This window comes from Phodopus roborovskii, unplaced genomic scaffold (genome assembly GCF_943737965.1).
Source record: "Phodopus roborovskii unplaced genomic scaffold, PHOROB, whole genome shotgun sequence".
Taxonomy (NCBI): Eukaryota; Metazoa; Chordata; class Mammalia; order Rodentia; family Cricetidae; genus Phodopus; species Phodopus roborovskii.
The window spans coordinates 5,017,840-5,045,789 of NW_026126651.1; the positions used below are offsets into that span (position 1 = coordinate 5,017,840).

General features: G+C 44.5%; 1 protein-coding gene across 1 annotated transcript in view; it reads right to left on the reverse strand.

The window, feature by feature from the left end:
- Nell1 (neural EGFL like 1) overlaps positions 1 to 27,950 on the reverse strand; it is a 651,975-nt gene that overhangs the window by 599,734 nt on the left and 24,291 nt on the right. Inside the window, exon 3 of the mRNA XM_051174243.1 lies at positions 10,233 to 10,403. Within this exon, the coding sequence (XP_051030200.1) occupies positions 10,233 to 10,403 (171 nt within the window). The remainder of the gene's footprint in view (positions 1 to 10,232; positions 10,404 to 27,950) is intronic.

A 27,950-nucleotide genomic window follows, 5' to 3' on the forward strand; every position in this document is an offset into this window, starting at 1 on the left:
AGTCCCAGGGGATGGAGAAGTGGCCCAGTAAGCACTTCCTGCTCTTCCAGGGGACACAAGTTCAGTTTCCAGTGCTCAGTCAGAAAACTCACAACCACCTATAACTCCAGCTCCGGGGTATCTGGTTCTCTCTTCTGACCTCTGTGGGTGCTTGCACACATGTGGCACTTACACACACACACACACACACACACACACACACACACACAAATAAAAATAAATCTTTTTTGTTTTGTTTTCCAAGACAGGGATTCCTGTGTAGCTTTCGAGCCTGTCCTGGAACTAGCTCTTGTAGACCAGGCTGGTCTCAAACTCCCAAAGATCTGCCTGCCTCTGCCTCCCAAGTGCTGGGATTAAGAACGTGCACCACCACTACCTGGCTACAAAAACAAATCTTAAGGACAAATAAAAGCATAAGAAAGCCAAAATCCAGAAACTGTAAGTAGCGTGTTCAGAGTCATATAATTTAGCCATTTATTTCAAGTCAATTCAGTCCAGAATACTTGCTGGCTAACATGCCAGGTTTTCAAGGCGGAACACTCTTTTGTTCATCCATGGGGTCTTTAGAAAGCCCAGAAAACTATAATGGATAATTTCCCTTGGGTGGTAGAGTTTTACATTCTCTCACATACCGTAAGTTCTGTCCCCACTACTTATTGGACAAGAAAAAGAGGTGCCACACCACATTCTCAGACCCCTGTGAGGAGCAGCAATGGCTTCCTCGCCCCATGGATCTTCTGCCCTGCTTTGCCTCGGACACACATTTTTAAAGTGATTCTGCTCTCTTGAAAAGCCAGGCACTACCACGCTGAACTAAGACTAGGGAACCAAGGCAAAGGACTGGAGAGCCACTCCTGGGAGCTGTCAATCATAATAACCTGACTGGCCTCCAGCCTCATGCTGCCCGGTGACTCTGGAACATAACCCATTCTCACCGGCTAACTGCAAGTCTGACTCACTGCACCTGTTCCAGCCTCGTTCTTTAAAACCATCTCCATGCCACAAGACTTAATGATTGCAGCTTGGAAAAGTCTGCTTTAACACGCACCCTCCAGCTACATTCCCACAACTCTGTGGTAGAAGTCCACAATGGCCCCTATTTTACAAACGCAAGCACAGTGTCTGGCCAATGAAAGAAAGAATGAGAAGACTAAGCCCTGATTGCCTCTCCCACTCCTACACAACTGCATGAAATCCCATTTCACAAATGGCAAATCCAAGACGAGAGAGTTTTAAGTATTCATTTCAGCCTGTGTTAAATAGCAAGGCTCGTGTCTGGAATACAAAACATGGGAGATGGCTCTTCCTGCACCCTTTTCCCCTTCCCATGCTTCATCCTCTGCTTCTCTGGAGGCTTGCTCTCCTTTACACAATTCTACTCTTACCAGACTATGATTGGCTCTGTGACCTCCGCAACATGAACAGTGCTTCAAATCCCACCCTGACAGGGCTAACAGCTCACATAGCATCCCGTGGAGCTGTAGAACCTTCCATTTGTTTCACCTGGGGTAGTGAGATACAGTCTACTGCACACCCCCCCCCCCCGCCCCCTGGCTATCCTGGGAGCTCTGCTGCCTGGGATCGCCAGGCCTGACTGTCTGCACCAGAAATGCAACAATCCAACATGCCTTGCCTTGTGGTGCCTCTTGAACTACTCAAAGGACTGTCCTGTCTTCCCAGCCTGCTTGTGATTCTTCATAGACGCAGAATTTAGAGCTGTTGTCTTAGTTGGAATGAGACATATGCTAGCTACCTGGTTTAATTTTAATGAGTTTTGCTAATGAGATGTGGTGGTATGCATTTCTGTTTCCTGTGTAAAGAATATATCAAGCGGAAAAGCCAGGGCTAGTGAGCTAGGGAGTCTCGGCTACTCTCTGCGAATCCCTGGCCTTTGCCAGTCATCTCTTCATGGCCCCGTCATACTGCAGCAGTGATGGAGTCATCACACAAATTGCATAACTACCTGGGGGAACCTGAGACGTAATAAGGCAATAAGCCAGTATTTGTAGATACTTCAGCAGTTCTGTGGAAGATGCCATATCAACACATTCCATGATGCAAATGATCTACATGTAGAACCGGATGCTCACATCTTGGAAGTACCCAAGAATATTGGACATAAACCTTGAATTACTAAACCTTGAATTACTGGCTTTTTCTGTGAGTCATAAAAAGCTTAGTTTCTAATCCCATGTGTATTACAAAATCAGCTAGGTGCAAAGGTTGGGTGCGCTCTGTGTAAATAAGTAAAGTGTTACAATGGGAACCTAATATGTTTATCATCTAGAGTGTAATCACTGAGGGGCTGGAGAGGTCTCTCCGCTCTTATGAGCAGTGGGTGCCCTCCTGGCACCAGGGTTCAATTCCCAACACCCACAAAGAGGCTCATAAACATCTGTTACTCCAGTCCCACAGGATCTAACACCCTCCTCTGGTCTCTGTATGCACTAAACACACATGCAGATATATGTGCAACAAACACATAAATAAAATGGAACAGAATCACTGAGCAGACTATCAGTGACAACCAGGTTGCAGGGGTGATGCTTGCGTACGTGCGTGCATGCGTGTGTACCTACATGGGCCAAACATGCTTTTTTTTTAAAGTCTGAATAAGAATCCAAAGCTTCATGGCTGGCCAGACTTAATGACCTGAGTTCAGTCCCCAGGATACACATAGTGGAAAGAGCAAAATAGACTCACACAAATTGACAGGTTGTCCTCTGATGTGCACATACATACACATCGTGGTACATGTATTCCTTCAAGTACAAACACACACACACACACATAAATAGATAGCAACAAAACATTTTAAATGAATAATGCACAGCTGTGTTTTACTGTGACCAATTGTCCTTTCTAACGGGTGGGGAAGAAGGGTGTAGACTAGAAGTAGCAACAAAGGTCATTAGCCAGAGCCCTCAGAGAATAAAATTGAATGGAAAGTCCTGGGAAACCCATCCTGTCACTACCAACAAGCTCAGTGCCAGCAACAATCAAAGGCTGATACAACAGACATGACTTTGGTTGGTTGGGTTTTGTCAACTTGACATGAGTTCAGGTTGTCAGGTAGGGGGAAACTTTAAATAAGAAAATGCCCCCAGCAGATTGGCATGTAGACAAGTCTGAGGGCATCTTCTTGATTAATGATTGCCATGGAAGGGCCCAATTCACTGTGGGTGGTGTCACCCCGGGACATACAGTTCTGGGTTGTATAAGAAAGCAGGCTGAGCGAGCCATGGAAAGAGAGTAAGTAGCAAGTAGCGTTCCTCCACAGCCTCTGCTTCAGCTCCTACTCGCTGTTCCCAGCCTTGGTGAACAATAAACTGAATAAGCCCTTCCCTTCCCAGGTTTACCATAGCAATAGAAAAGAAAGAGACTGTTTCCAATTCTCTCCGAAGACCAGCTGCCCTTATATGTTGTCGTCTCAGCTGGCTCACGGGGATTTGTTCTAAGGCCAGACTGTCACTGAGGGAGGGGTGAAGACTTCAGAGTGGCCTTTGGATAACTAATTTCAAAACCATGAACTTCCCGGTGGCTAGGCTCCTGTTTTCTGAGCCCTACACAGCCTGGCATAAACAGTATAGCTGATAAGTTAATTTGATGTGCTAGCTGAAAATTAAAAGTCACCAAAATAAAAGAAAGATAATCTGTTTCACGGTTCATGAAGAAGATCAAAGGTCACATGTCTGTACCCCATGCTGATGCCCTCTGAGCATGCTGCCACCTGAGCTGAGACCGGGAACCTCATTCTTGGCCAGCAGCGGATTTTATCAGCACATGTTAATAACACCTGATGATGGATTTCACGATGACATTCATACGTGTACATAACGTATCTAGGACCCGCCACTGTCCTGTCTCATTCCTGATGACACGCCTCCTCCCCCAAAACCTTTCTTTTTCCGTGTCCTATGATTTCTTTTGGCGGCCCGATGAGCTGAATTAGGGTTGCTGACATGAGCATAGGGAAGGGGGGTATTTACAGCAACATGAGCACTTACCAGTGGCTACACTACTAGAGAAAACCTCTTCCCTAACCCAGCATCCAGTAACCACCCTTCCATGAAGGGGGTGTAGCTTCATGAGCCCCTCCTCCACCTAGCAACCATTAACTGCCTCTAAAATTACTGGAAGTCATTAACATAAAAGGCAGCATGAAAAAAATTTAAAACTAAGACAATAGAGATAACCAGTCTAGCCAGCCAACAAACTGGTCCTCGGGTTTCTCACTGGAGAGCTCCAGCCATGCCCCCCAACCCCACCACCCCCAGAGCCGCTAAGCAGGCCTAGCAGAACAGCCAACGTGCTGAGAAAAAAGTGCCAGCTTCGGCACTCAGCAGAGAGTGTTGTCTACTGACTAAAATAGCAGCTGCTTTCCTTGTGACAATTTGTGCAATTAGCTCCATTTCTCAAATCTAACCTTCAAAAGTGGGAGGGTGGAATTCTCCCCCGGGCTAAAATGCTTCAGAATAATGTAATTGCCTGGGAAATTGTTTCGTCTTTTAGAGGAAAAAAAAAACATCATCTTACTATTTAGTGGGCAGACAAGGTGACAGGGTTCTTCATGTCATTTCACACAAGCCTGGTTGAAACTGACCCTTCCCGACCCCATCTTCCTGCCCCACCCCAGTCCTTACCCTCCTCTTCCACACTCACATCACCCGTGGTCCTTAAAGCCTTTCTCAGGAGCCCCCTCCCAGTGTCCTCACCTCCAGAACCTGTTGGTTTGGGTCTTAGGAGACTGGATTATTTCACTTAAGATAGTTTCCAGTTCTACTCCTTTTCCCTGACAATTTCAAACTTTCAGTTTTCTTTCTAGCTAAATATAATCTCGCCCTATATATGTGACACATTTTAATTATGTGTCCATCAATTGATAGACATCTCGGCCGATTCTGTTCCCTTGCTATTGTGAATAGAGCATCAGTAAACATGGAGATGTTAAGTATTCCTGTGGTAGGATGTTGTTCATTGGTTATGTCTATGAGTCGTACAGCTGGGTCATATGGCAGTTCTAATTTGAGTTTCATGAGAAATTACCATATTGATTTTCATAGTGGTTAGACCAGTAATAACTCCTACCCACAATGGGTAAGGATTTCTCTATCTCCACAACCTCAGCAGCATTTATATTATTATTATTATTATTATTATTATTATTATTATTATTATTATCAATGACCATTCTGACAGACATGAGATTGAATTATCAGTGCAGTTTTAATCTGCATTTTTCTGAGGGCTAAAAATGTTGGACATTTAAAAAACACTTTCAGCCATTTGTATTTCTTTTGAGTACCGTCTCTTCGTTTCATTGACCTAGTACTGATGTTTACGCTTAATTTTTTGTAGCTCATTAAACAGATACTGAATTGGTTATTTTCTGTTGCTGTGGGGAAATTACCAAAACCTGCCCTATGAAGTATTTATTTGGGCTCACAGTTCTGGATGGTTAGGAATCCGTGATAGCAGAGAAGGCATGGAAGCAGAGGCAGCTACAAGGTCTCAACTCCGCCCCCACCACTGCAAGACGGTGCCTCCAAACTCCTCAGCTACCAGTGTTCGCACACTGTAGGAGACATTTCTCATTGAAACGGACAGGCACTAACCCCTTGAGTGAAGATGACCAAGATACCCACCCTTCTGTAAGCTTGTTGATCCAGGCGCTCTCCACAGCGCCCACAGATCTCTGCCCTTGGAAGACTCCCTGCTACTGTGGCTTCATCTTAAGCAGCATGAAATGTCTGCACACTGTGACGGTGACTTGGAGATACGGCATGACTAAGGTTTGGTTTGTTTTTATGATTATGTGACTGAAACTACCTTTGCTGGGTTTTTTTTTTTCTTTTAAGTTTTAGTCTATGAGCTTAATAAAGCAGTCACTAAACATTATCTTAAGGACTATTTAGCTTAGCACATTACCAAGCCATAAGTAGATCTTCAATAACACAAGTCTATTCCCTGATACAGGTTCTTTAAATTCCACATAGGAACATTGAAAAAGAAAATACTAGAAAGGAGAAAAACCTCTGCTCCTGAGCCATCCTTGCTTTTTCTTATGTTGTAACTCTAGTGGTAGTTACCACCTCTGTATGGCCTAACAGTCACTGCAGACACACAGTCAGACCTGAGCAGTCACTGCAGACACAGTCAGACCTGAGCAGTCACTGCACACACACACACACACACACACACACACACACAGTCAGACCTGAGCAGTCACTGCAGACACAGTCAGACTTGAGCAATCACTGCAAATACAGTCAGACCTGAGTAATCACTGCAGACACAGTCAGACCTGAGCAGTCACTGCAGACACAGTCAGACCTGAGCAGTCACTGCACACACAGTCAGACCTGAGCAGTCATTGCAAACACACAGTCAGACCTGAGCAATCACTGCAGACACAGTCAGACCTGAACAGTCATTGCAAATACACAGTCAGACCTGAGCAGTCACTGCAGATACTCATAGTCAGACCTGGGTCCACATGTAGTACAGATACTCATCGACAGTCACACTGCTGATACATTATGTAATCTTAGGGTTCCTCATCCTAAAGGTGAAATCTTACAGCAAATGGCCAAGTGCAGTCAAGAATCAATCAATTTTCACTCCAACATCTCCACCTAGCAAACAGTACTCCAATGAGTGATGGGTTGGAGGAAAAGCTATGAGCCAGGATAAGAAAGATCAAAAAAATAGAGATGATCTCAGTGTGGAATGCAAGGGTAGTAAGTCTCTGTGACACTCCCTCTCTACAAAGATGACCTGGCCAATGAGGGGGAGACCAGTACATTGGTACAGGTGGCAGAGCCACTGTCACTCCAGGGCCAGCTTGTGCTTGCTGAGGAGCAACTTGTAAACAGAATAGACATGGTTTTTTTTTGTTGTTTTTTTGTTTTTTGTTTTTTTTTTTTTTTGGTTTGGTTTTTTTTTTTTTTTTTTTTTTTTTTTTTTTGCGCTATATACTACTTTGTCCCTCATCCTCTCCTCCTCCCCAGGGCTGCACTTCCAGTGTTGATTTCCCAAGCCCTGGTTTCTCGTAGGCATCCATCTTCTTCATCACCAGTGGCTCTGGGATGCCAGTCCATGCACCAAGGCTAAACTTCCTATGCAAAACCAATAGGGAGATCTTTATAAAATATATGCCATGAGATACCCATCATCAATAGGAATTAAAGCCCACCATTTGTGACAATGTGGCTTGAAGAAGGGACTATGATGTCAAGTGAAATAATCCAGCCACATTAAAACAAATAGCTCCCATTCCCGCTCGTTAAATAAGAGAATAGAACAGTGATCCCTAGAGGGTAGGAATCAAGGGCTAGGTCATAAAATGATAGGAGGAATTGGCTCCAAAATCCTACAGCTCAGTGGGCTAACTTTCATCAGCAACAGTTTACATCTCCAAATAGCTAGAAGAATCCAAAGGCTCTCAGACACACAGAAATGATAAAAGTGTGAGGAGATAAAAGCTAGTTGCCAAGATTTCGTCATAATACATTGTATTCTGTGTTGAATTATCATGCGGTCCCCTTAAATGTGTACAAGCATTAGGTGTCATCTAAAAACACAAACATCTTTGGTCCCCTCAGTAACTCGGCTATGGCCCTGCTTGGCTCTATTTTTAGTAAGTTTCCCAGATAACATTATGCACTGTTCTGAAACCAGTGTTTCTAGATTTTTCCTCTACGAGAATAAAAATGTGCCTTTCCCTTCCTGGTCTGTTACCCAGCAACTTGTTTAAAAGGTATGCTTGTGTTTGGGGCCCTTCACTCACTAATTATCAGTAGCTTCATACGTTTCTCTCCTGTGCTGACTGATTGATTTGCTGTCAGCTTGACACAAGCTGGTGTCATCAGGGAAGAGGGAGACCTCGTTAGAGAAAGCATCCAATAGACTGGCTTGTAGGCCAGTTGATGTGGGAGAGGCCAGCCCACTGTGGACTGCCATCCCTAAGTGCACACGGTCTGCATGAGTCTGGGTCCTAGAGCAAGCCAGTAAGTAGCAGTCTCTCCATAGTCTCTGCACAGCTCCTGCCTCCAGATTCCTAACGTGAACCCCACCCTGCCCCAGCTTCCCTCGATGTGGAAATGACCACTTCCCACCTTAAGCTGTTTTTGGCATCATGTTTATTCCAGCAAGAGAAAACCGGATCATCCCCTAAGGTCTTTAGCAACAAGCCAAAGTGTGAAAAATATCAGGGAAAAGAAGGGAGCCAAAATGAGGCCAATCCCAAAGCCACAGCACGCTTCTCTGTCACTCCTCTGATGGACAGGCCAAGGGAATGGTATGCAAGCAAGGCCAAAGGTAGCATAGGTGTGCGGTATAAGTGACAGCAGCAAAGACAGCCGTGGACTGGGGACCAAAGGTCTACGGCTCAGAATGTTCTCCACGTCTGTTCATGCGCACATGCGGATCTATAGGGCTTCGGGACAGTATACACTGACAAGTGAATGATGACACGACTTCATCACTCCGGGGGCATTACCAAAATGAGCTCACGCGAAGGTTGCATCCAAGGAAGCCGCCCCTTTCTCACTGACTAAACGATCACTTATGCGATGCACACTTAGCAGTACACTGTGTGGATATGAATAATGCCGTTTAAAAGAAGACGGAACTGACAGGCAAAGAGATTAAGCTGTTTGAACTCACGCAATTGGCAAGTGGCTGAGGAGGAGAAAGAGACTCCTGGACTGGAACCGGAGAATTTTGAGTGTGTGACACGAACTTAAGAGACGCACTCTGCTATCTTCTCCAAAACTAGCAAATGTCAAAGAAGAGTAAAGTGTCGGGGGTAACAATGCATACAAATGCAGTGCAAGAACAGGGCAAGAATCTTGGGGCGTCTCAGTTGGAAATTCCAAAACTGGCTAATGGAGTCAGGAAGCTCGCAGCCTCCCCCTCTGCAATCCCATGTGGTCAGTAGATCATGGAGACAGGAAGTACCTTTGTTCTACCAAGAGCTCTACAGTGAGCTCTTTAATGTAGACATGAAGAGGGCAGCTGAGGGGCGGCTTCCTTCAGGCTGTACAGCCCAGGTCTGCGGGGTAAAAGAACCAGTGTCTCTTCCCGCGTTATATCCGCTGGAAGCATCCTACGTCTGGGGAGCATCCTAAATAGATCATATCCAGGCAGATCGAGTTGTATTCAATATGGCAGACCTTGCCTGGATCCTGACACTCTCTCCTGCCCTGCGCTCCTTTAGAGGAGACTGTGCCACGGAACTGCTGAGCACACTGCCGTATCTTCTTCTCAGATTGACAGTCTGCTGCAGAGGGGCATCCCTGTCTCAGTGGGCTTCAGACAAGAGGCTCTCCCGCCATGCTTATCCTATACCCAGGGTACATGCCTTGTGGCTGGACAGCCATTTTAACTTTGACAGCATCATTGCTGAAGCTAACAGTGCATGGGCACTGCTTAGCATTTTAAAAGAAGAAAAAAAATCTATCATTAGCCTTGGGTCACTCACTATCCAAAGAATTTTCAGCAGGCGAAAAGATCAAAGCGTTGACCACCATTATCCAGCTGTCCATCCACAAATGATACAGTTGAGACCAATAGTCCCCTCTCCTTCCCAGCTATCAGTGAGCCTGCCTGCAGAGACAGACATGGGACAGTACTGCTTCCTCACCACAGCCAACAACCTCTTCTGAAGCTCCACCCACCCGGGTGACACTGCCACCCATTGAGAAGCCAGCAAACCACCAGTCCCCCTGCAGAGTGTGGGAGGTCTCAACCTTAAAAGACTTTTAAAAACCTCTCTAAGAAGTGTCTGCTTAACTAAAGCAAAGCTGCGCTTGATGAAATAAAACAGATTCAGCTACAAAGCTTCCCGGATCCATCCTAACACAGACTGGCTTATTCACCTCCAAGTGGAATGAACCCAACAATATATCACAGTTAACTGTGGTCACAGCTCCATGGAACGCCAGCCAGTGCCGAGAGAGCTCACTGAGGGGCAGTTAATAGTCCCCAATCTGTGATCAACCTCTTTTACATTTATTCCTAATCACAGGATACAGTTTCATCTTAATGAACTGTTTTCTTATGGTATTACAGTTGGTCATTTCAGCATGCCTAATGGCCCATTCAGTAGGTTAAATGACAATTAAGGTCCCCTGGTTTTGGTAAAGGGGAGGGGGGACACATTTTTGCCCCCTTCCCCAGAAGAAGGAGATTTGAAGGGTAGAGTCACTGAAGAGCAAAGTCAAACGTACCTATTGCAGTCGACGTGGAGCAAGAGGTGAGAGGCACTCACGGACAGTGCGACCTTGTGCCACTGTCCGTCGGCCATGCGGTAGGGGAGGGCCTCGGTCCTGGGCTTCCCGCGATGGATGTAATGGTAGCGTATTTCTTCCCTTGGGCCGCTGCTCTCCAGTTCAAAATAGCTGCACGTAAAGAACAAAGGCTTTTTAGTTCTGGGCACGGTGGCAGTCATCAGTCCTACATCCTCTTTGCCGGGGTTCTTGGAATCTAAAATTATCTAAACACAGCACACACAAGGCCATGCCTTGAAATCAAGCGTACAGTATGGAGCCCACTCCATCCATCTGTTGTCTGAGAGCCCTTCTGAAACATCTTGAGCTTCTGGCATGGAGATCAATTGATCCACAGTAAGGTGAAAACCCGTTAGCTAATTAGTGGCGCTTGGAGTTGTGCTTCCTGAAGGCTTGAAACTACAGCTCAGAAGCCTCTTCCTATTGACTGGAAAGCGCCATTGGTGTGAAAAGGTTTCATTGATGTTGTTTTTACACCCACCACTTGAACATTTTTGAGAATTAATGAGAAAAAAAAACATTGGGTTGGGCCTCTGGGATTGAAATCCATGCAAGAGTGATAAGACAAGTTCAGTTTTTTTCTGTTCTTTCACTAGATAGATGATCCCCACATGGTGGGACAGAGAGGGCTTACAGCCACTCACACATGAGTCGGTATTTATGATTATCACAGTGTGAAGCGCCTAGCTTGAGTTTTCTTTCCTAAGATTTTCCTCATGTTTTCTCAGATCCATGTGAAATTCTTTGTGCCGCCACTGAGGCCTTACATGCCAGGGCTTCCAGCGGCTGCTGAGGACTTTGTGTCCTATAACTTCCGCTTGTCATCACTGCCATTGACAAGTGCCTGACCTGACTGCCAGCTGTGCACTAGCATGTTGCACGCGCGCTCCTATTTGCCTCCCATCGTACCCTAAAGTGCATGCACTACTATCCCCTTTTAAAGATTGAAAAACTGAGATTCTGACTGATGGCGTGGCCCAGTTGACAGAGTGTTCGCCAGGCACCCGTGAAGCCCTGAATTCGTCCCCTGGCACTGCATAAATCAGGTGTGGCGCACGCGCGTGCGCGCGCACACACACACACACACACACACACACACACACACACACACATGCTTGTAATCATAGTGCTAAGAAGGTAGACACTGGAAAATCAGAGAAGCTTGTGGTCATTCTTGATAATGCATAGTGAGTTTGAGGCTAGCCTGGGCTACATGCAACTATATCAGAAAAGAAGAATGGGAAGGGAAGGAAAGAGGGGGAGGGGAGGGGAGGGGAGGAGCAGGGGAAGGGAAGGGAAGAGGAGGGGAGGGGAAGGGAAGGGAAGAGGAGGAGGAAAGCTTATTTTCAATGGTTATAAATATGTCCTCCTGTGCCTCCAGTTATTGGCATCTCCTAGGCACCAGAAAATGCCCTTAAGCGCAGGTAGCATTCACCTCCAGCACTGCCTGCCACTCTAGAGACATTCACCTAGACAGGAGGCCAGGATCATTCTTGTAATTGGAACGAGCTACATGTTTCCTATAATCCACTGAGCTGAGCAGCCCCAAGCTTGACTGTGTTGACTCTAAAACACAAAATTCATCACTGGTGAAGACTATATAGAGCCAACATGAAAATCAGCCTCTTTGGACATGATCCAAACAATGTCAGAGAGGTAACGAGCATTTCTTGCTCATCACTCACAAGGATTTTCCAAAGGGAAGCAGAGAGGGAAGATCATCTAGCAATCAGTTTATCACCAGCCCTAAGAGATCATCCCTACCATAGCAGCTAGTCCCAACGCCCAGGTTCAGGTTAAATAAGAATAATTAGTATAAGATGTATTTTCAAAAAAGAAGAAATTACTTAATAATTATCTTAAAGAAATCCTTAAATTCCTTCAAAGCATCAAACATATTCTAGATGAGTCAAACTGAAGAGCTCAAGTCAAGACACTGAAGGTACTTGGTCATCCATCAACTCATTAACTCAATGTGTCTTTGGTGGGCACATAGGGAAGAGACAAAAAGGATCTGAAATATAGATCCCTCTATCAAGATGCTCTGAGACTAGTAAAAATAAAATGCAATCAAATGTGTCCCTTCCCACATAAATAGAAAGTGGCCCAGGAGAAGTCAAGGGAAGCTGCCATCATGCAAGCAAACACCTCATGGCTCGAACCCACTAAGTGCATTTTTTATTACTACTTTGCATTGAGTTCTCACATGAACAGACGCAGAACATGCCTGGTCCCAGGAGGACACAGCTCCAACATAGAAAAGTATCATGATTTCCTGAGACCTCACCAAGATCCCCACATTAGGAGAAACCTCTCAATTATTTTGACAAGTAGGAGACTCCTGGGAGAAGAACCTGACCTTGAAAGGCCTTCAGTGGATGACAATTGCAAATGCTCACCAAGATGGATGATGAGCTCATTAAGATGGGGGTTTAACCAGATGCATTTAACCAGATTCAACCACTGTTCCTGGGGTTACAGCCTCACTGAGCATGTGCTTAATATATTATAAATAGGTTATTTGAAGATCTCTTTACAAAGCACTGGGGTAAGTGATTACCTTGTAGTAGTCACAAATATGTGGCTCTGAGGAAAGAGCTCGCTTTAGTGTTTCACATTGGGCACCTGTCCCTTGGGGTGACTTTTCTAACAGCACCACACATACACTCAGAGGCAGTGCATCTCAAACTACTTGAGGCCAGCTCAAGATGGCGTGTGCTTGAAGAGTTACATTAGGCAGCTGCTGACACCTCCCCAGGGATGACAGTGACTCTCCACTCATGGGCACAGGGGGCACAGTCCCGACAGCAACCTGCAGGAAGCAGCCACCAATCTGAAGGCTGCGGCACGGGAAGGGAGCATCACGGTCTATAGTAGAGGGCTGAGCTTGGATTGTAGTGCTCCAGGAGGGCTCCTGGGTGGAGGCTTGGTACCCTGCCCTTGGAGCCCACACAGGGCTCTGACCAAACCTCTTGACGAATTTATAAAGTGGTGGTGCTATTGGGGTGGGACCTAGTTGAAGGAAGTGTATCCTCTCTCTCTCTCTCTCTCTCTCTCTCTCTCTCTCTCTCTCTCTCTGTGTGTGTGTGTGTGTGTGTGTATCCCTATCTCTCTCTCTCTCTCTGTGTGTGTGTGTGTGTGTGTGTGTGTGTATCCCTATCTCTCTCTCTCTGTCTGTGTGTGTATCTGTATTCCTTTATAGGTTTTTTTCTCGGCATCCCTGCCTCTATGTGTCTATCTGTCCCTCTCTGCATTGCTTTCTCTCAGAGGACTCTATGTCTCTCCATCCCCCCCACACACACACCTTTTTCTCATTCTCACCCTTTCCCAGTCACTATAAGCAGTCAGTTCCCTCTGTCACTTGCTTCCGCTGCCTAACTATGGGCCACAGCAAAGGGGTCAGCTGACACAGATGGACAGTTCTGAAATCCTGAGCCCAAATAAACCCTTCCCCCTTTTTTCTGTCATTTGGTCACAAGGTGGACTGACACACATGGCCCACTGCCCAGCAGCATCAGACTGCTGCCTTCCCCGCCCCCAAACCCACCGAGTCAGACTCTGCACTGCAGCAAGACCCTGGATGATTTTGGAGCACCTAAAAGTGTAAGAGGCTATGCAGGAGAGTGTACCCAGCATACTTCCTGGCCTGCTGCTCACCACAAGCGTGGCAGAAGTCTGGAATTACATGGTGGGTGGTATCTAGTAGCCATCTGCTACTGTAGGTAAGGATGGGTGGAGGAAGCAACTGTGAACAAACATCTTATGAGCAGTCCAAACCTGAGGGCATGGAAAGGACGCCAGCTCCGCAGTGATAAAGTAAAAGGCTGTGGGCAGCACTTCCCTAGCCTTGGACCTCACTCAAGGTTGTCGTTCCAAGGAACACCACTCCCAGAACAGCCTATTCACCTTGTAAATATTTGCAAACAATGATAATATTCTCTACTAAAGTTTTTTTTTTTCCTTTTTCAGGCCAAGTATTCTCCTGCATATCCCTGCCTCTCACCTGGACTATTGCCCTTTCTAGAAAAATGAGTCTTCTTTATTCTTCTTTTTAGCATGCTGGTCCTGATGTTGCAGGCGTGGTCAAATGAATCCATTTGATGCATCACCAATGCAGAAACAAGAATGTGCAAATGTCTCCAAATGCACCGAGTAGTGACATTATCCCTGCCTTGCTCTTGACCATGTGTGGCTGTGACTGCACCCTGATTTGCCCTGAATTTCTCATTGAATAAAACCCCGAGTCCTTTTACCCCAAAGTCTATGAAGACAAATCTTTCCCACTCTGTATTTCCATAGTTGAATTTTTAAAATGAAGTTTTACTTAAATGTTATGCTTCATCTGAATAACTCCCTGAGACCCACCCTGCAGTATTAGCCACAACCAGTTAACCATGAATAGAAGCTCAATTTCATGGGACCGTATGAATTTCATGCTGTGTTTGAAAATAAAATTCAAGAAGAATAATTCCAAATAGTACAGGCTGGTCAAGGTCACAGAAGACATTGTTATTGAAATGTTTGTCACTTTTTCCAAACTTGATACCAGTGTGCCCTGTTTTGAGATTTTTCTTTTAATCAGTCATTTGTGGCGGTGTCTCTTCATAGTCATTCTGACTGTATTCAGAGCAGAAAATGCACTTCTGGGAGTGTCTGGGGGGGGGATGGAGAGAGGCATAACCAAGGGAGCATGGTAACCCACCCTGAATGTAGGTGATGTCACCTCAGGTTGGATATAAAGGAAAGGGAGAGGCCAGCTGAGTGCCATCACTCATATATCTGCTTCCCCATGACCAGCCACCTCAAATGCCCAGAGACACTGTTGCTGTCACACCTTCTCTGACATGAGCGGCTGTACCCTCTGCCTGTGAGCCTTCCTTCCCTCCCTCCCTCCCTCCCTCTCTCCCTCCCTCCCTCCCTCCCTCCTTCCTTCCTTCCTTCCTTCCTGAAGGTGTCTCTGACAGGCATTTGTCACAGCAGCAACAACAAAAGTGATTGAAGCTGGTTAAGTGCTGCACACCTTTAACTCTGGCATTTGGGAGGTAGGGGCAAGAGGGTCTCTGTGAGTTCAAGGCTAGCCTGGTCTGCATGCACTGTGTGGCCCTCTATCAAATCAAAAAGCAACTAGTTCGATATGAGAGACCACAGAGGAGGATAGCTTCAGAATCTTAAAGAGGCAAGTGCTGAGTGAGCGTCGAAAAAGAGTGAGAACTGGAGAGACTCGCTCTGAATGGCCTGTGTCCATTTTCTTCTTCGGGAAAGATAAGGAAGCGTCTTCTCTGGTGATCTCCTCTATGTGAGATACATACACTGCCTAGATAGAAATCTACCTAAAAGAGCTTTGGCAATGTGCTCTGTGCCTGCCCACATTCCGACCGTGGCCTCTCAGTGGCTGGACAAGCAACTGCATTTTGGGATCAGAGCAGAAGATAAGGATAGACAACATTAAAAACAAGTCTGTACCCCAGCCATGTCTACCTCTAGCAAGATCCTCAGGGCAAGCAGGATACTGAGGGCCCACAGCCACTAATCTGCTTTGAGTTTGGGAAAACAGGCCACCTTGTGTGTACACAGAGCGCCTGAGTGGACCACTCCTAAATCCTAAAAGGAGCCCAAAGGGGATAAAAAGAAAATTATTTCTCAGAACTGTCCCCATAATTCTGTTGTAAACCCTCAAAAAAGGCTAAGTCCAGTCGCTACCATGCGCCTTGTCCATGCTAGGTACAGGGGGTTTGTTGGAGGCCTCAGGGGCACCGTTACACAAAGTGAGTCTACAGATAACTGTGTGGATGGGAAATACCATTCCTCACAGAAACTAGTGCTGGGCTGAGGCATAGACGTGATAAACATGCGTAGACGTTTTCAGAGTAAAGAGAAACACAAGAGCATGAGTCTGAAGAGAAAGGCTTAAAACTGTGGAGGAGCCAATCCGTAGAGCTGGGACTACTCTGACAGAAAAGGCAGGAGCTACGGTCCCCTCTGGTCTGCATGGTGACAGGGACGTTACATTCCCCAAGGGCATCTACAATACCCTCCCCTTAGCATGTCCATCTATGAAGTGACCCGGACATCCCTCTCTCGGAAAGAGAAGGGGTCCCACAGGATCTCATTGACCTTGTAAAGTGTGGTGGCCTCCAAGGCTGGGTCACAAATGCATGAGTCCACTTTCAATTCTGTATATGGGAATGTTTGTGCTGGAAGCCCCCAGTCACCTTCTAAGAAGCCTGGGGTTCCTGAGGGCACCATGCTGGGAGGAAACCCAAGCCCACATCTAGGAGACAGCAGGCAGATGCTCTTATTGACACAAAAACTGGGACATCAGCCAATAGCTGGCGTAAACCAGCATGGAAACTCCTCCGGTTGGCTTCCCCCACCGCCTAATCTCCCCAGTTCAAGCCACAAATATCATGAAGTACAGATAAGCATTCTCCTCTGGGCTACACTCAACTATTCTTGACCCAAAGAACCTGTAAGCATGAAAGTTTGGGAACCATTTTTCAGACATTTACAGAAATTGGAACGCTATGACTGCAAGTATACATATTTTTGACCTTTAAAAATTGAAACTATAATTTAAGTCTTTTCTAAATGCCTGGGGTCTCTAGCCAGATAATCAGGTCTCAGAGTGACAATTCTGTGCTTGTAAGTAGTCCTGCAGATTTATAGCCATGCACTTTCGTCCAACTTATAAAAGTAAAACGGCTAGTCCGCTTTCAGTGCCCAGATAAACCACAGATCTTTTGTGGGTCAGATCTTAAATCCATCTGTTGTAACATTTTTGGCGGGGTCTTTATGCTCTTCTCAATAAAAGGGCATGTCACTAGCAAACAGTGACCACCTTAGCAAAAGGAAGAGTTTACCATACTCAACATTGTAGAAAGAAATGGAGAATATAACACTGGTAAAATAAGACAGATAACAAAGAAAGATTCTGCTTTTCACACATAACAGAAAGAGTGAGTAGAACAGTGTTTGTAGAACTGGGGGTTGACTGAAATGGGGAGATAAACAAAAGGTTCTAAATCTCAGCCTGGAGGAACAAGATTATTCTTTAGTTTTCTTGCACCTCAGGATGATCTGTTAATGATAAAATAGTATGCATATCAAACATTTTTCAAAGAAAGTTTCAACAGTCCTTACCCAAAAACAAACACATGAGGTTTTTGAGGCAATGAACACAGTTCCGGTCAGCGAGCTCTTCTAAGTATCCTGCACTATATTCATAAAACAGACCATCATTCTGTACACCATAACTGAAATCAGTGGTAGGTTGTCATATAAAATAGAAAATAAATTACTGAAAAGCTTTGAAAGTGTTACTCAGCTCTAACATTTAACTTAGTGTCAATATACCTTGGTGTTGTTTTTGAATACATGCTTGCCAGCCGTTACGAAACACGTACATAAGGCATTCTTGGCTACCTTTCTTCTTAACTGTCACTCTTCCAAGTTTTCACATCATGGATTCAAGCTTCACATGTGCTAGAGTGAGTGACCACACTGGTGGTCTCTTCAAAGCCGAGTTGTGTTCCCAGTGCCTTCCTGGTCTGTGAGGTGTTTGTCTGAGCTAAAGGAAAGGCTACAGGTACACAGACAAACGTCTAATGTTTCCACTTCCTCTAAGTACAGCAATGTGCCGAGAATAAGACCCAACACCAAAAACACAAGGCAGACACAAGGCAGTAAGCCCCACCCTCCCGGGATCCACATGCTTCCTTCTGCCTGTGTCTTCATTCCGTAGAAGACTACACATCCACTTCACAGTCTGCTTAGGACAAAATGACATCCGTCTGGAAACCACCTTACAAGGTGTCTGACACTGCTTACAATTCCTTATCTCTCTCTGCCTCCATGGACACAAGCAGCTTCAAGAGGCAGAATCGGGAATTACCCCCCCACACACACACACACACTCACACTTGCCTTTCCCTTCTTGTTTAGCTATGACCTGATAATTTTGTTTGTTTTGTAAAGTCACATATTAGTTTTGTACCCAATGCTCTTAGCAAACAGCTAGTGGGAGATTAACAGTGACATTGCATCTGTTACTAAAAACAAAACACTCCGTGCTCTTTACATCAATTCAAAAAGGCTCTATCAGAGACTTCAGAATCCATGGGGAATTAACCAGGCCATTCTTGAGAAAGTGAAGACTGACTTGTGTCTGCTGCTCCCCCAAAGTAGAGAGCCAGAGACGACTGACTGTTAGGAAGGCAACACAGAGTAAACTCTTACATAAAGAAATTTAAAATGAAAACAATCAATGAGATCATCTACAGAGGTAATCGGAGGGGACATGATTTTCTTCTTAATGGTGAAAATTTGCAAAGGAAACCAAATTGGGAATGTTTATTAAGTGACCAAATGATGGGGGACATTGTTCTGTATGTATGTTTCTCTTATTGGCTGATGAATAAAACACTGATTGCCCAGTAGCCAAGCACCAACATAGGTGTGGCTACCAGACCAGAAGAAGGCATGGGAGAGGAAGGCAGAGAGAAGCCTCGAAGAAAAGCCATGCTGCCCAAGGAGTAACATGACAGATTATGGGTAAGCCATAGCCTTGTGGCAATACATAGATTAATAGAAATTGGTTAATAATTAAAACAGAGCTAGCCAGTAAGAAGCCTGAGCCATCAGACAAACATTTTATACTTAATAAGTCTCTGTGTGCTTATTTGGGGCAAGGCAGCTGTGGGACCAGGCAGGGCAGAAATTTAAAATCTCACTATTGTATTTGCATTGAGCGTAAACTTCCTGGACTCACAATCAGAATGGTGATAATTTAAGACGTAACTACAAAAACTGTAGTAGTTGCTGGCATAGCTGAAGCTGTAGTAAGACTCTCTCTCTCTCTCTCTCTCTCTCTCTCTCTCTCTCTCTCTCTCTCTCACACACACACACACACACACACCCTCTACATCATTTACTGAAGACTTGATGAGAAGGAGAGCTGCGGAGATGGCTTCACAGAGCAAAGCCCTTGCTGAGCAACCCTAACTATCTGGATTCAATCTCAGGATCTATGGTGGAGGTGAGAACCAATCTACCCCTGCACTGTGGCACACATGTGCCTGCACACATGCACACACACACACACACACACACACACTCCATACATACAAACATATCACACACACATAATACATATACACATGTATCATATACATACATCTCATATACATACACATCATACATACATACACATCATACATACATACAAACATCATACATACACACACACATCATACATACACATGCAAACACACATACATCTTATACGCACACATGATAACGGCAATAAGATCTTTTTGCTGAGAACATATTTTCTTTTTTAATTAATTTTATTTAAATTAAAAACAACCTTATTTTACATTTTAACTACCAATCCCAGTTCCTTCTCCCTCCCATCCTCCTATTCCCTCCACCCCACCCCATCCACTCCTCGGAGATGGTGAGTCTTCCCATGGGAGATCATCAAAGTCTGTCACATCATTTGGAGCAAGACCTAGGCCCTCTCCTGAGTATCTAGGCTGAGAGAGTAGCCCTCCATAGGAAATGATCTCCCAAAGCCCATTCGTGCACTAGGGATAAATACTGGTTCCACTGCCAGAGGCCCCAAAGACTGACCAGGCCCCCCAACTGCCACCCACATTCAGGGGGCCTGTTTCAGTCTTAGGCAGATTCCCCAGCTGGGTAATAAGATTTTAAACAGGAGGAATATTATTGTTCTCAAACAATACTCTCTGATTGTTTATTTAAATCTTTATTTTCACGGTTTTAAAAAATGCAATTCACAGGCAAATGGATGTTACTAGAAAAAAATCATCCCGGGTAAGGTAACTCTGACCCAGAAAAACAAATATGGTATACATCCCTTATATGTGGATGTTAGCTGTTTAAGTCACTGATAAGCAATCTACAACCCATGGAACCACAGAGGTTAGATAGAAAGTACGGGACTAGGCGGGAGGGATGGATCTTGCTAGGAAGGGGAAATGGAATAGATAGATAGTTAAGGACGGACACGGTAAGCGGGTGGGCCTGAAATGGGGGGATCAAACAGAGAGGGAAAAGAGGATGGGGGAGGGAATTCAGGGGTCAGCAGGGTCCGCATGGAAATCTAACATAGTAGCCACTTCCTATACTATATACCTATGATGGATAGGTAATGGAATCGCCAAATGCCGGGGGAGACAGAGAGACAGAACATCTCTCATCACCAAATGAAGTTTCCAGTACCAGGAATGGGTTCCATCTAATCAAGTTCCTGGCCAAGGGGGCTCATGGTAATGGTGTTTACATGGAAAAATAACTAAGACAGAAGTTGGTGCCAGGGAATGAGCCATTGTGTGACAGACCTGGCCATGTGAATTTTTTTTTTTTTTTTTTTTGAGGAATGCAGAAAATGTGGGGATGTTGGCCTAGGAAAGCAGTTGAACACTAAGTGGAGCTTAACTTCTGATTCCACCTTCAGGCTTGGCTACTTCCTTCTCTAGTCAGATTTGATTTTTCACTCTCTGGTCACAGTGTCTTTAACAGAGCAGAGGTTTTCATTTTAACCAAAATCTAACACTTTCTCATTGCTCATGTTCTCAATATCCCATCCAAAATCGTATCGCTAAAACCAGGGCCATACAGATTTCCTGTGTTTCAGTTTTACCTTTTACCTTACGTGGTATGGTCCTTTGAGTTAATTTTCATATAAAGTGGGAAGTCTGTGTCAAGGTCCGGTTTTTGCATACAAACGGCCAATTTTCCTGCATCATTTGCTAAAGAGACTGTCCTTGCTTTCCAAGGTTCTCAATCTGAGAAAGCAAGCATGAATATATTACGCAGCCCACCTCTTTAACACAAATGCCAGCACACATTGCACTCACTCTTTCCCGCTCTTTTCACTTAATATAACGAGATAGTCCTCGCCGATAAGGCTTGTTCTTTATTCTTCTTACTTCAGTGGAATACATATTCTCCCACCCAAAGTTAGAATTGCCTAGTTTTTATAGCACAAACCCAGATTACGGCTCAAGAATGACCCACAGCTAAGAAGAGCTCACATGGTCCGAAAGCAAAATAGGAAATCACTTGTGAAGTGTGATTAAAAAAAAAAAAAAACACGTAGGAAGAACAACACAAGGTATGAAGATGTGCAGCAGGTAGCACAGAGACATGCTTCTTCAAGGGACGCAACGCCGTATGTCAAGTTGAAATAAGAATTTACAGAAAACCAGACCATACAGTGTGACCCATAATAAGAGAGAGAGGAAATCCACTCTTAAGTGAAGAAGCAGAAAAGCTTTGGGGGTAAAAACAAATGGACAGGAGGAGATGAGGAAGATGCTTTTTGTAAAAGCAGAGGGATAAACGTGTCTGGAATACACAGACCAGAGAGAAAGAACAGCTATGAAGAGTATCAAAGACGTCAGCAAACAAGTTGTGAAAAGCCACACTTGCAAACCAGGACTGCATCCACAGGAATGTCCTCTGGCCTGTGACTGACTGCTCCTGCCTGTGGAACCCAAGCTATTTTCTGCCATGAGAAAAACAAGCATTACATTCATGAGTTTAGATCACCTTCACATATCAGCAAACTTTCTGCCATGGTCTCCTAGCTCCGGCCCTTCCCCCTCTGAGAGTTTACATGTGAAGTTGAAGGCTCTGTCTGGACTCTAACCTGTCCAGTAGTTTTTGTTGCTATTGTTTGTTTGTTTGTTTGTTGTTACATTAGATTAGTGGATAGATAACAAATTTGTATTTCCAATCCAGGACTGTTTTCTGAGTTATATACTTGAGTAGCCAACTGACTATGCTGTAACACAACTTGTGTCCCTCCAGCTAGTAAACAAATGCACAGTCCCATTGTCATTAGATTTGGCACCTAGGTGGGAGAATCTCTCCAAGATTGAAGGCTGAAACCCCCAGTACCATCTCTAATCCCCTCCCTTCCCTAAATCCAATGTTAACTATTTTGTAATCCATTGTCTGCCTCTGTTCTAGGATTCTCACAATGCCCATCACTCATCTCTGTTTCCACTGTCCTTTGTTGGGTCATCATCATCTCTATCTGGCCAATCTACACCATCTTCTAAGATCTTCATAGATCCACTTTGGCCCTTTCCAACCCATTCTAAAACCAGTCATCTTTTGAAAGTAAAAATCTAATCAAGAGGTGGGGCAGGCAGATCACTATGAGCCAGCTTAATCTATATATCAAGTTCAAGACTAACCAGCCCTGCGCAATGAGAGCTTTTCTCAAAACAACAAAGTCCAATTAAATTACCAGACACTCCTATTTCAAAATTAAAATCCTATCACTAACTTCCCATTGCTGATGAGCTTAAGTCTAGAATTGCTAGGTAAGGACTCTTGTGTCCTGGCATTTATACGTCTTCTCCACTTAATCTGCTCCAGCTAGCTTCCTGCATGCTGCCCTTCTGTCAAGTCTCCAAGCATTGCCAGGTTCCTGCCTACCACAGTAGACTTGCCTGCACTCTCCAGAAGTCCTTATCCTCTTGCTTTTTCTTTTCTTTGATCATTGTTTTAATTAGAGAGTATAAAGAGTCCTTTGGGTGTAGTCCAGGAGTGGTACAGCTGTTACCCAAACTTTTTACCCTTTAATCCCCCTCACCTTGCCTGTCGCCATCTGAAAAAGACATTGTTGACACTCACTCCCACCTAGGTCTTCTTATGGCAGTTTGGCTAAAATAAACATTTAAATAATGGTAGTAATCAATGATATTTATTGAGTTCTCACAGTATGTCAATTATCATAAGAACTTGACTACATAACATACCTCACTATAGTCTCATAGAAACTCATCTCCCTTACAAGCAGTCATGGGACAGAAGACGCTGCTTACACAAAATGGCCACTCACAGCTTCCAATAATTTGAAACATTCAACACTCTGGACAAAGGCTCTGATTTAGCTGTCAGTTTGATTCCAGTTTTCCCCATTATCTTTGTTTTCACTTCCAAAGTCTCAATATTTTGTTGACCCTGGACTATGAGCTCCATGAAGGCATGGGCATTGCCTGTTGTCACTCATTATCCTGTCTGTGAGACTAGCATGTTGAAAAGACATATTGTAGACTTCAGGAATGAACAGATGAATGGGTGGATGGATGGATGGATGGATGGATGGATGACTAGAGTAGCAGATTTTGTCTCTGCAGTTACAGTAGTGAACTTCGCGTGTACATGGAGAGCTGACTGTGCTACATGAATGAGTTGTATCCCTAAGCCAACAATCACAGTGATAGCAAATAAAAGTTCACCTCATAGGTAATTTCTTAAAAGCCCCATCAATACAATGCTAAAATGCACAATAATTGACAGCAATCATTCCATCTTACAATGTACAAGCTTGATAGGGTCTTTACACACATCAGTGAGTTCTTGTGTTAACCCTGTGGGGATAAGGGTCATTATCGTGATTTAACTAGAATGCAATCCAAGAGGAAGTCAGTGTCTTGATCAAAGGCACAAGATTGGGACATTAGAGCACATGCTGGATACTCTTGGATGAAAGAATCATCACCAGAGTCAACATGGACCCTACAAACTGAAAACCCAGCCTCCAAAGAGAATCATCAAGTAGGCTGAACTCCTGGCAAGAGAATTGCCCAGAATGAGCCACCAGCCACTGGGAGCTGGGAGCTGGAAGCAACTTGATAGGTTAATCGGGCCCTGGGTCCACTGCCTCTGTCCAGGGTGCTGAATGCTTCACGCCGCTGAGAGCAGCCTCCTTGATAAACAGGGGCTAGTGGTGCCCTCACTGCTTGTTAGGAAGAAAGATAAGCTTCATTGTAAACAGAGAGAGGTATGTTATACTGTCAAATCTTTGTGATGACTGATAAGCTGTAAGAACTCAATAAATGTCAGCAATTATCATCATTACTTAAATGTTGATTTTATTGAACTGCTTTCTTGATGAGAAACTTTTTATCTTCTATAATAATGATTCTCAGCTTCAGTGTCAGCGTTCTCTGACGCATGGCGGTTACCTGTGAGATATGCCATATGTAACTGATTACTGTTAATAAAAGCCAGAGGTTCGCTAATGTATTCATTCAATCCGAAAATATTTCCCAGGTCTCCAATCTGCTATGCTGCATCCCACTCTAGTCTCTGAAGGTGCCTTGATGAGTGAAAACAGACACAGCCCACATGCTCACTGAATTTGCCACTCAGGGGGAGGACAGATGCTAATGAAATAATCACATCATGAAGCAGGTAAGCACTGTCAAGAAAAGCCTTGATGGCAAAGCTGAGGTTAGCTTAAATTGCCCTGGGATGACAGTGCCCAGGGTGATGGCAAGCACCGGCCAAGCATGAGCATCATGAAGAATGTCTCCAGAGTGTGCAAGTCACTGAGAACTGTTCTAAGGCAGGAGCCTAGCAAGTGGGGACCAGCTAATCAAAGGTGCTTGTCAGTATTATAGTCACCAAACCAGGAAGGATCTGTATGACGAACCTCTCAGGAACAGATACGGATACACACCCAGTCAGGCAATCCCAGGGAGAATGTTACCACTACCTGTCCTAAGAGACAGTACTTAGATCAGGTGACACCACATGATTGCCCAGTAGTAATATACATCTTCTGCCTAAAATACTTTCCTCTAAAACCAAGTTTGACTTCACCTATTTAACTTTCTTGCTGCACATGAATTGGAAGACACTGCTATTAGGTAAACTGGCCATTAGGTAACTTGATTTTAGAATCACTCACCTCGGATAACAGGGCACCTACACCCTTCATCTTCAGCAGATTGGAAGGTACGTGAGGTACTCTAGTTACAGGGCTTCCTCTCAGAGTCAACAAAACTCTGCATGCCCCGAGCACTCACACCCTACAAAAGCATCAGTACACTTTGAAGTTGTCCTGTGAAAGCTGCCATGATGTCCTTGACCACCATCACACCTGCAAGGGCTGAAGAGGCTACCTGCCACCAACACAATGTCCTTCGAGCACAGAGCACTGTTTCTAAAGTGTCTCTGTATTTAAGGATACACACAAGTCATCTTAGGAAAAGCAAGCCCAAAGAAGTTTCAATAATCTATGGCACAACAAAGTTACTGTGGTAGACATCAGTTAACAGGCCATTTTAAAATAGCCAGTCAAAAAGATTGTACATGTCCTAAATACAAGGCAGTAGTAAGGAAACAGACATGCCTGACCTTTGCATATCGTGTATGCATTAAAGTATCACACTGGGGACTAGAGAGATGGCTCAGTTGGTTAAGTGGCCACCACTTAGCCGTGAGGACCTGAGTTTGGATGTGCAGCCCTCTAGTAACAGGCAGGAACAGTTATATGCACCTGTAACCCAGTGCTGGGGAGCACACTCAGGAAGACCCCTGGAACGTACTGGCCTTCCAGTCTAACCAGTCAGTAGTCTCTAGGGTCAATGAGAGATGCCTTCTCAAAAAACTAATGTGAAGAGGGATAGAGGAAGGCACCCAGATTCAACCTCCAACGTGCGCACACACACACATACCACACACACACCACACATGCCCCACACCACACACATACACATCACACCATACATCCTACCACACAAAAAAACAAACACACACTCCCCACATATATATCATACCACACACACACACACACACACACACACATATATCATACCACACATGTACACAAAACTCATACACACACACCATACATACACACAAACTCATAATACATATACATCACACTAGAAGAAACACATATACACTTCACACCACACACACACACACTCATACATACATACACGTTATGCACACATATCACATACACACACAGACACACTCACACACATACACACCACACACACTTATACACACACTCATACACACACACTCATACACACATACACACCACACACACTTATACACACACTCATACACACACACACCACACACACTCATACACACATACACACCACACACATACACATACACATCATGCATACATACCACATACACACACACCGCATACATAGTCATACACACATACACACACACTAATACACACACTACACACACACACCACACACATACACAGAAGCACACCAAACATAATTCAAAAAAAAATCACACTGTATCCCACATATATGTATAACAACTGTACATCCATTATGATGCATACTGAACCCTGAATCATTAGGTCTGGGCTGGGATGATATACATCACCAGTGAAGTCCAGCTGGGGGAGATACTACTCATCTATAGTCATTGTCTGTAGCTTCTTCTCATGACTTTGGTTGTAAAAAACGCACAGATAGAGGACCTAAGGTGCTGTGTATCTAAGGAATTATCTGCTCTTTGATATGAGAACAGCAAAATAACCTCAGAATTTACAGACCTTGAAAATGTGACTAACATCCTCTCTGCTCTGGGAAGAATTTGCTAGGCAGGGCCTTCCAAGCACTGAGGTTTCAAAAGTTAAGCCTCCAAAAGAGATGGTTAGGTATGTTTCTATCCCAGGAAGTTCACAGTCATATAAAATATGTCTTTGGCTATATTGGAAATATAAGTTTGTACCCTCAGTGCAAAAAAAAAAAAAAATGTAAAAGTCTAAGTGTTCCAAAATCCAAAATTTTCTTGAGCACAAAATTTCCATGTCTAGACTCTACATTGTACATAGATATGGAACACCATGTAACCATGTATGTATGTATATATGTATTATGTTAGGAGAACGGTGTCTAGGAGCAAAGGGGGGTTAACAGGAGGAGGAGGCAGAGGGCAAGGATTGTGGGTGGAAAGCTCGATGCGAAATACATACTTAACTGACAATGTTCTTCTCTATAAAGTATGTGTGAAACTTAAATGAAAACAGAAGCCCAAATCCAAAACACTTCTGGTCCCGAGCATCTTCGATGAGATCTACACCCTCAGGAGAACTGCAGTGATCAGACAAGTGTTTCGTGTTATGAAAGTCTGTTCACATAAGATCTAACCTTACAACACTGAAGAAAGCCCTGCTGACTTCCTTGACCCCCAAGAAGTTAAATGATGCTAAAAGGGGAGACGGGTGAGACGGGAGGAAGAGGAGAAGGCGGTAGGAGTATGCTGCGGAGGAGGAGGAGAAGGGAGGGGCTAAAACAGCACAGCAGTGAATCACAGACATCCCCATGCTGCTGAGCTGTCCCTGCCCACCTGCATCTCTTCTGCCACAGACAGGCCACAGGAGCGCTCCTTTGTTGCTGAGTGGTGGCCTAGAAAGACCTTTAGAATAACCTGTTTCCTCTAATTCAGAGGACAGGCAGAAACTCCTCAGTAAAGGAAGGTGGTAAAGAACCACCCTGCCCAAGTAAGAGATGCATGGTCACTGTAGGATAGGACTCTCTACCCAGACACCAGGAGTCCTTTGTCACAAACAACAAGAAAGAGGCAACTTCACTTCTACAACATTCTTGCTAAAAGAGAATTGCCTAATCGTAAGAGAATGTCAAAAACTCCAAATGAGTTTTTGTTTTTTTTGTTTTGTTTTGTTTTGTTTTGTTTTGTTTTGTTTTTGCCAAGTGACTGGCCATATGCTTTAGAAGTGTCAAGTCTTGAAAGTCAGGCATGTCTGAGACTGTCGCATCCTGAACATTGAGAACTGGTGACTAAATGTAACGTGGGGTCCTGGGGGTGGGGGTGAGATTCTGGGAT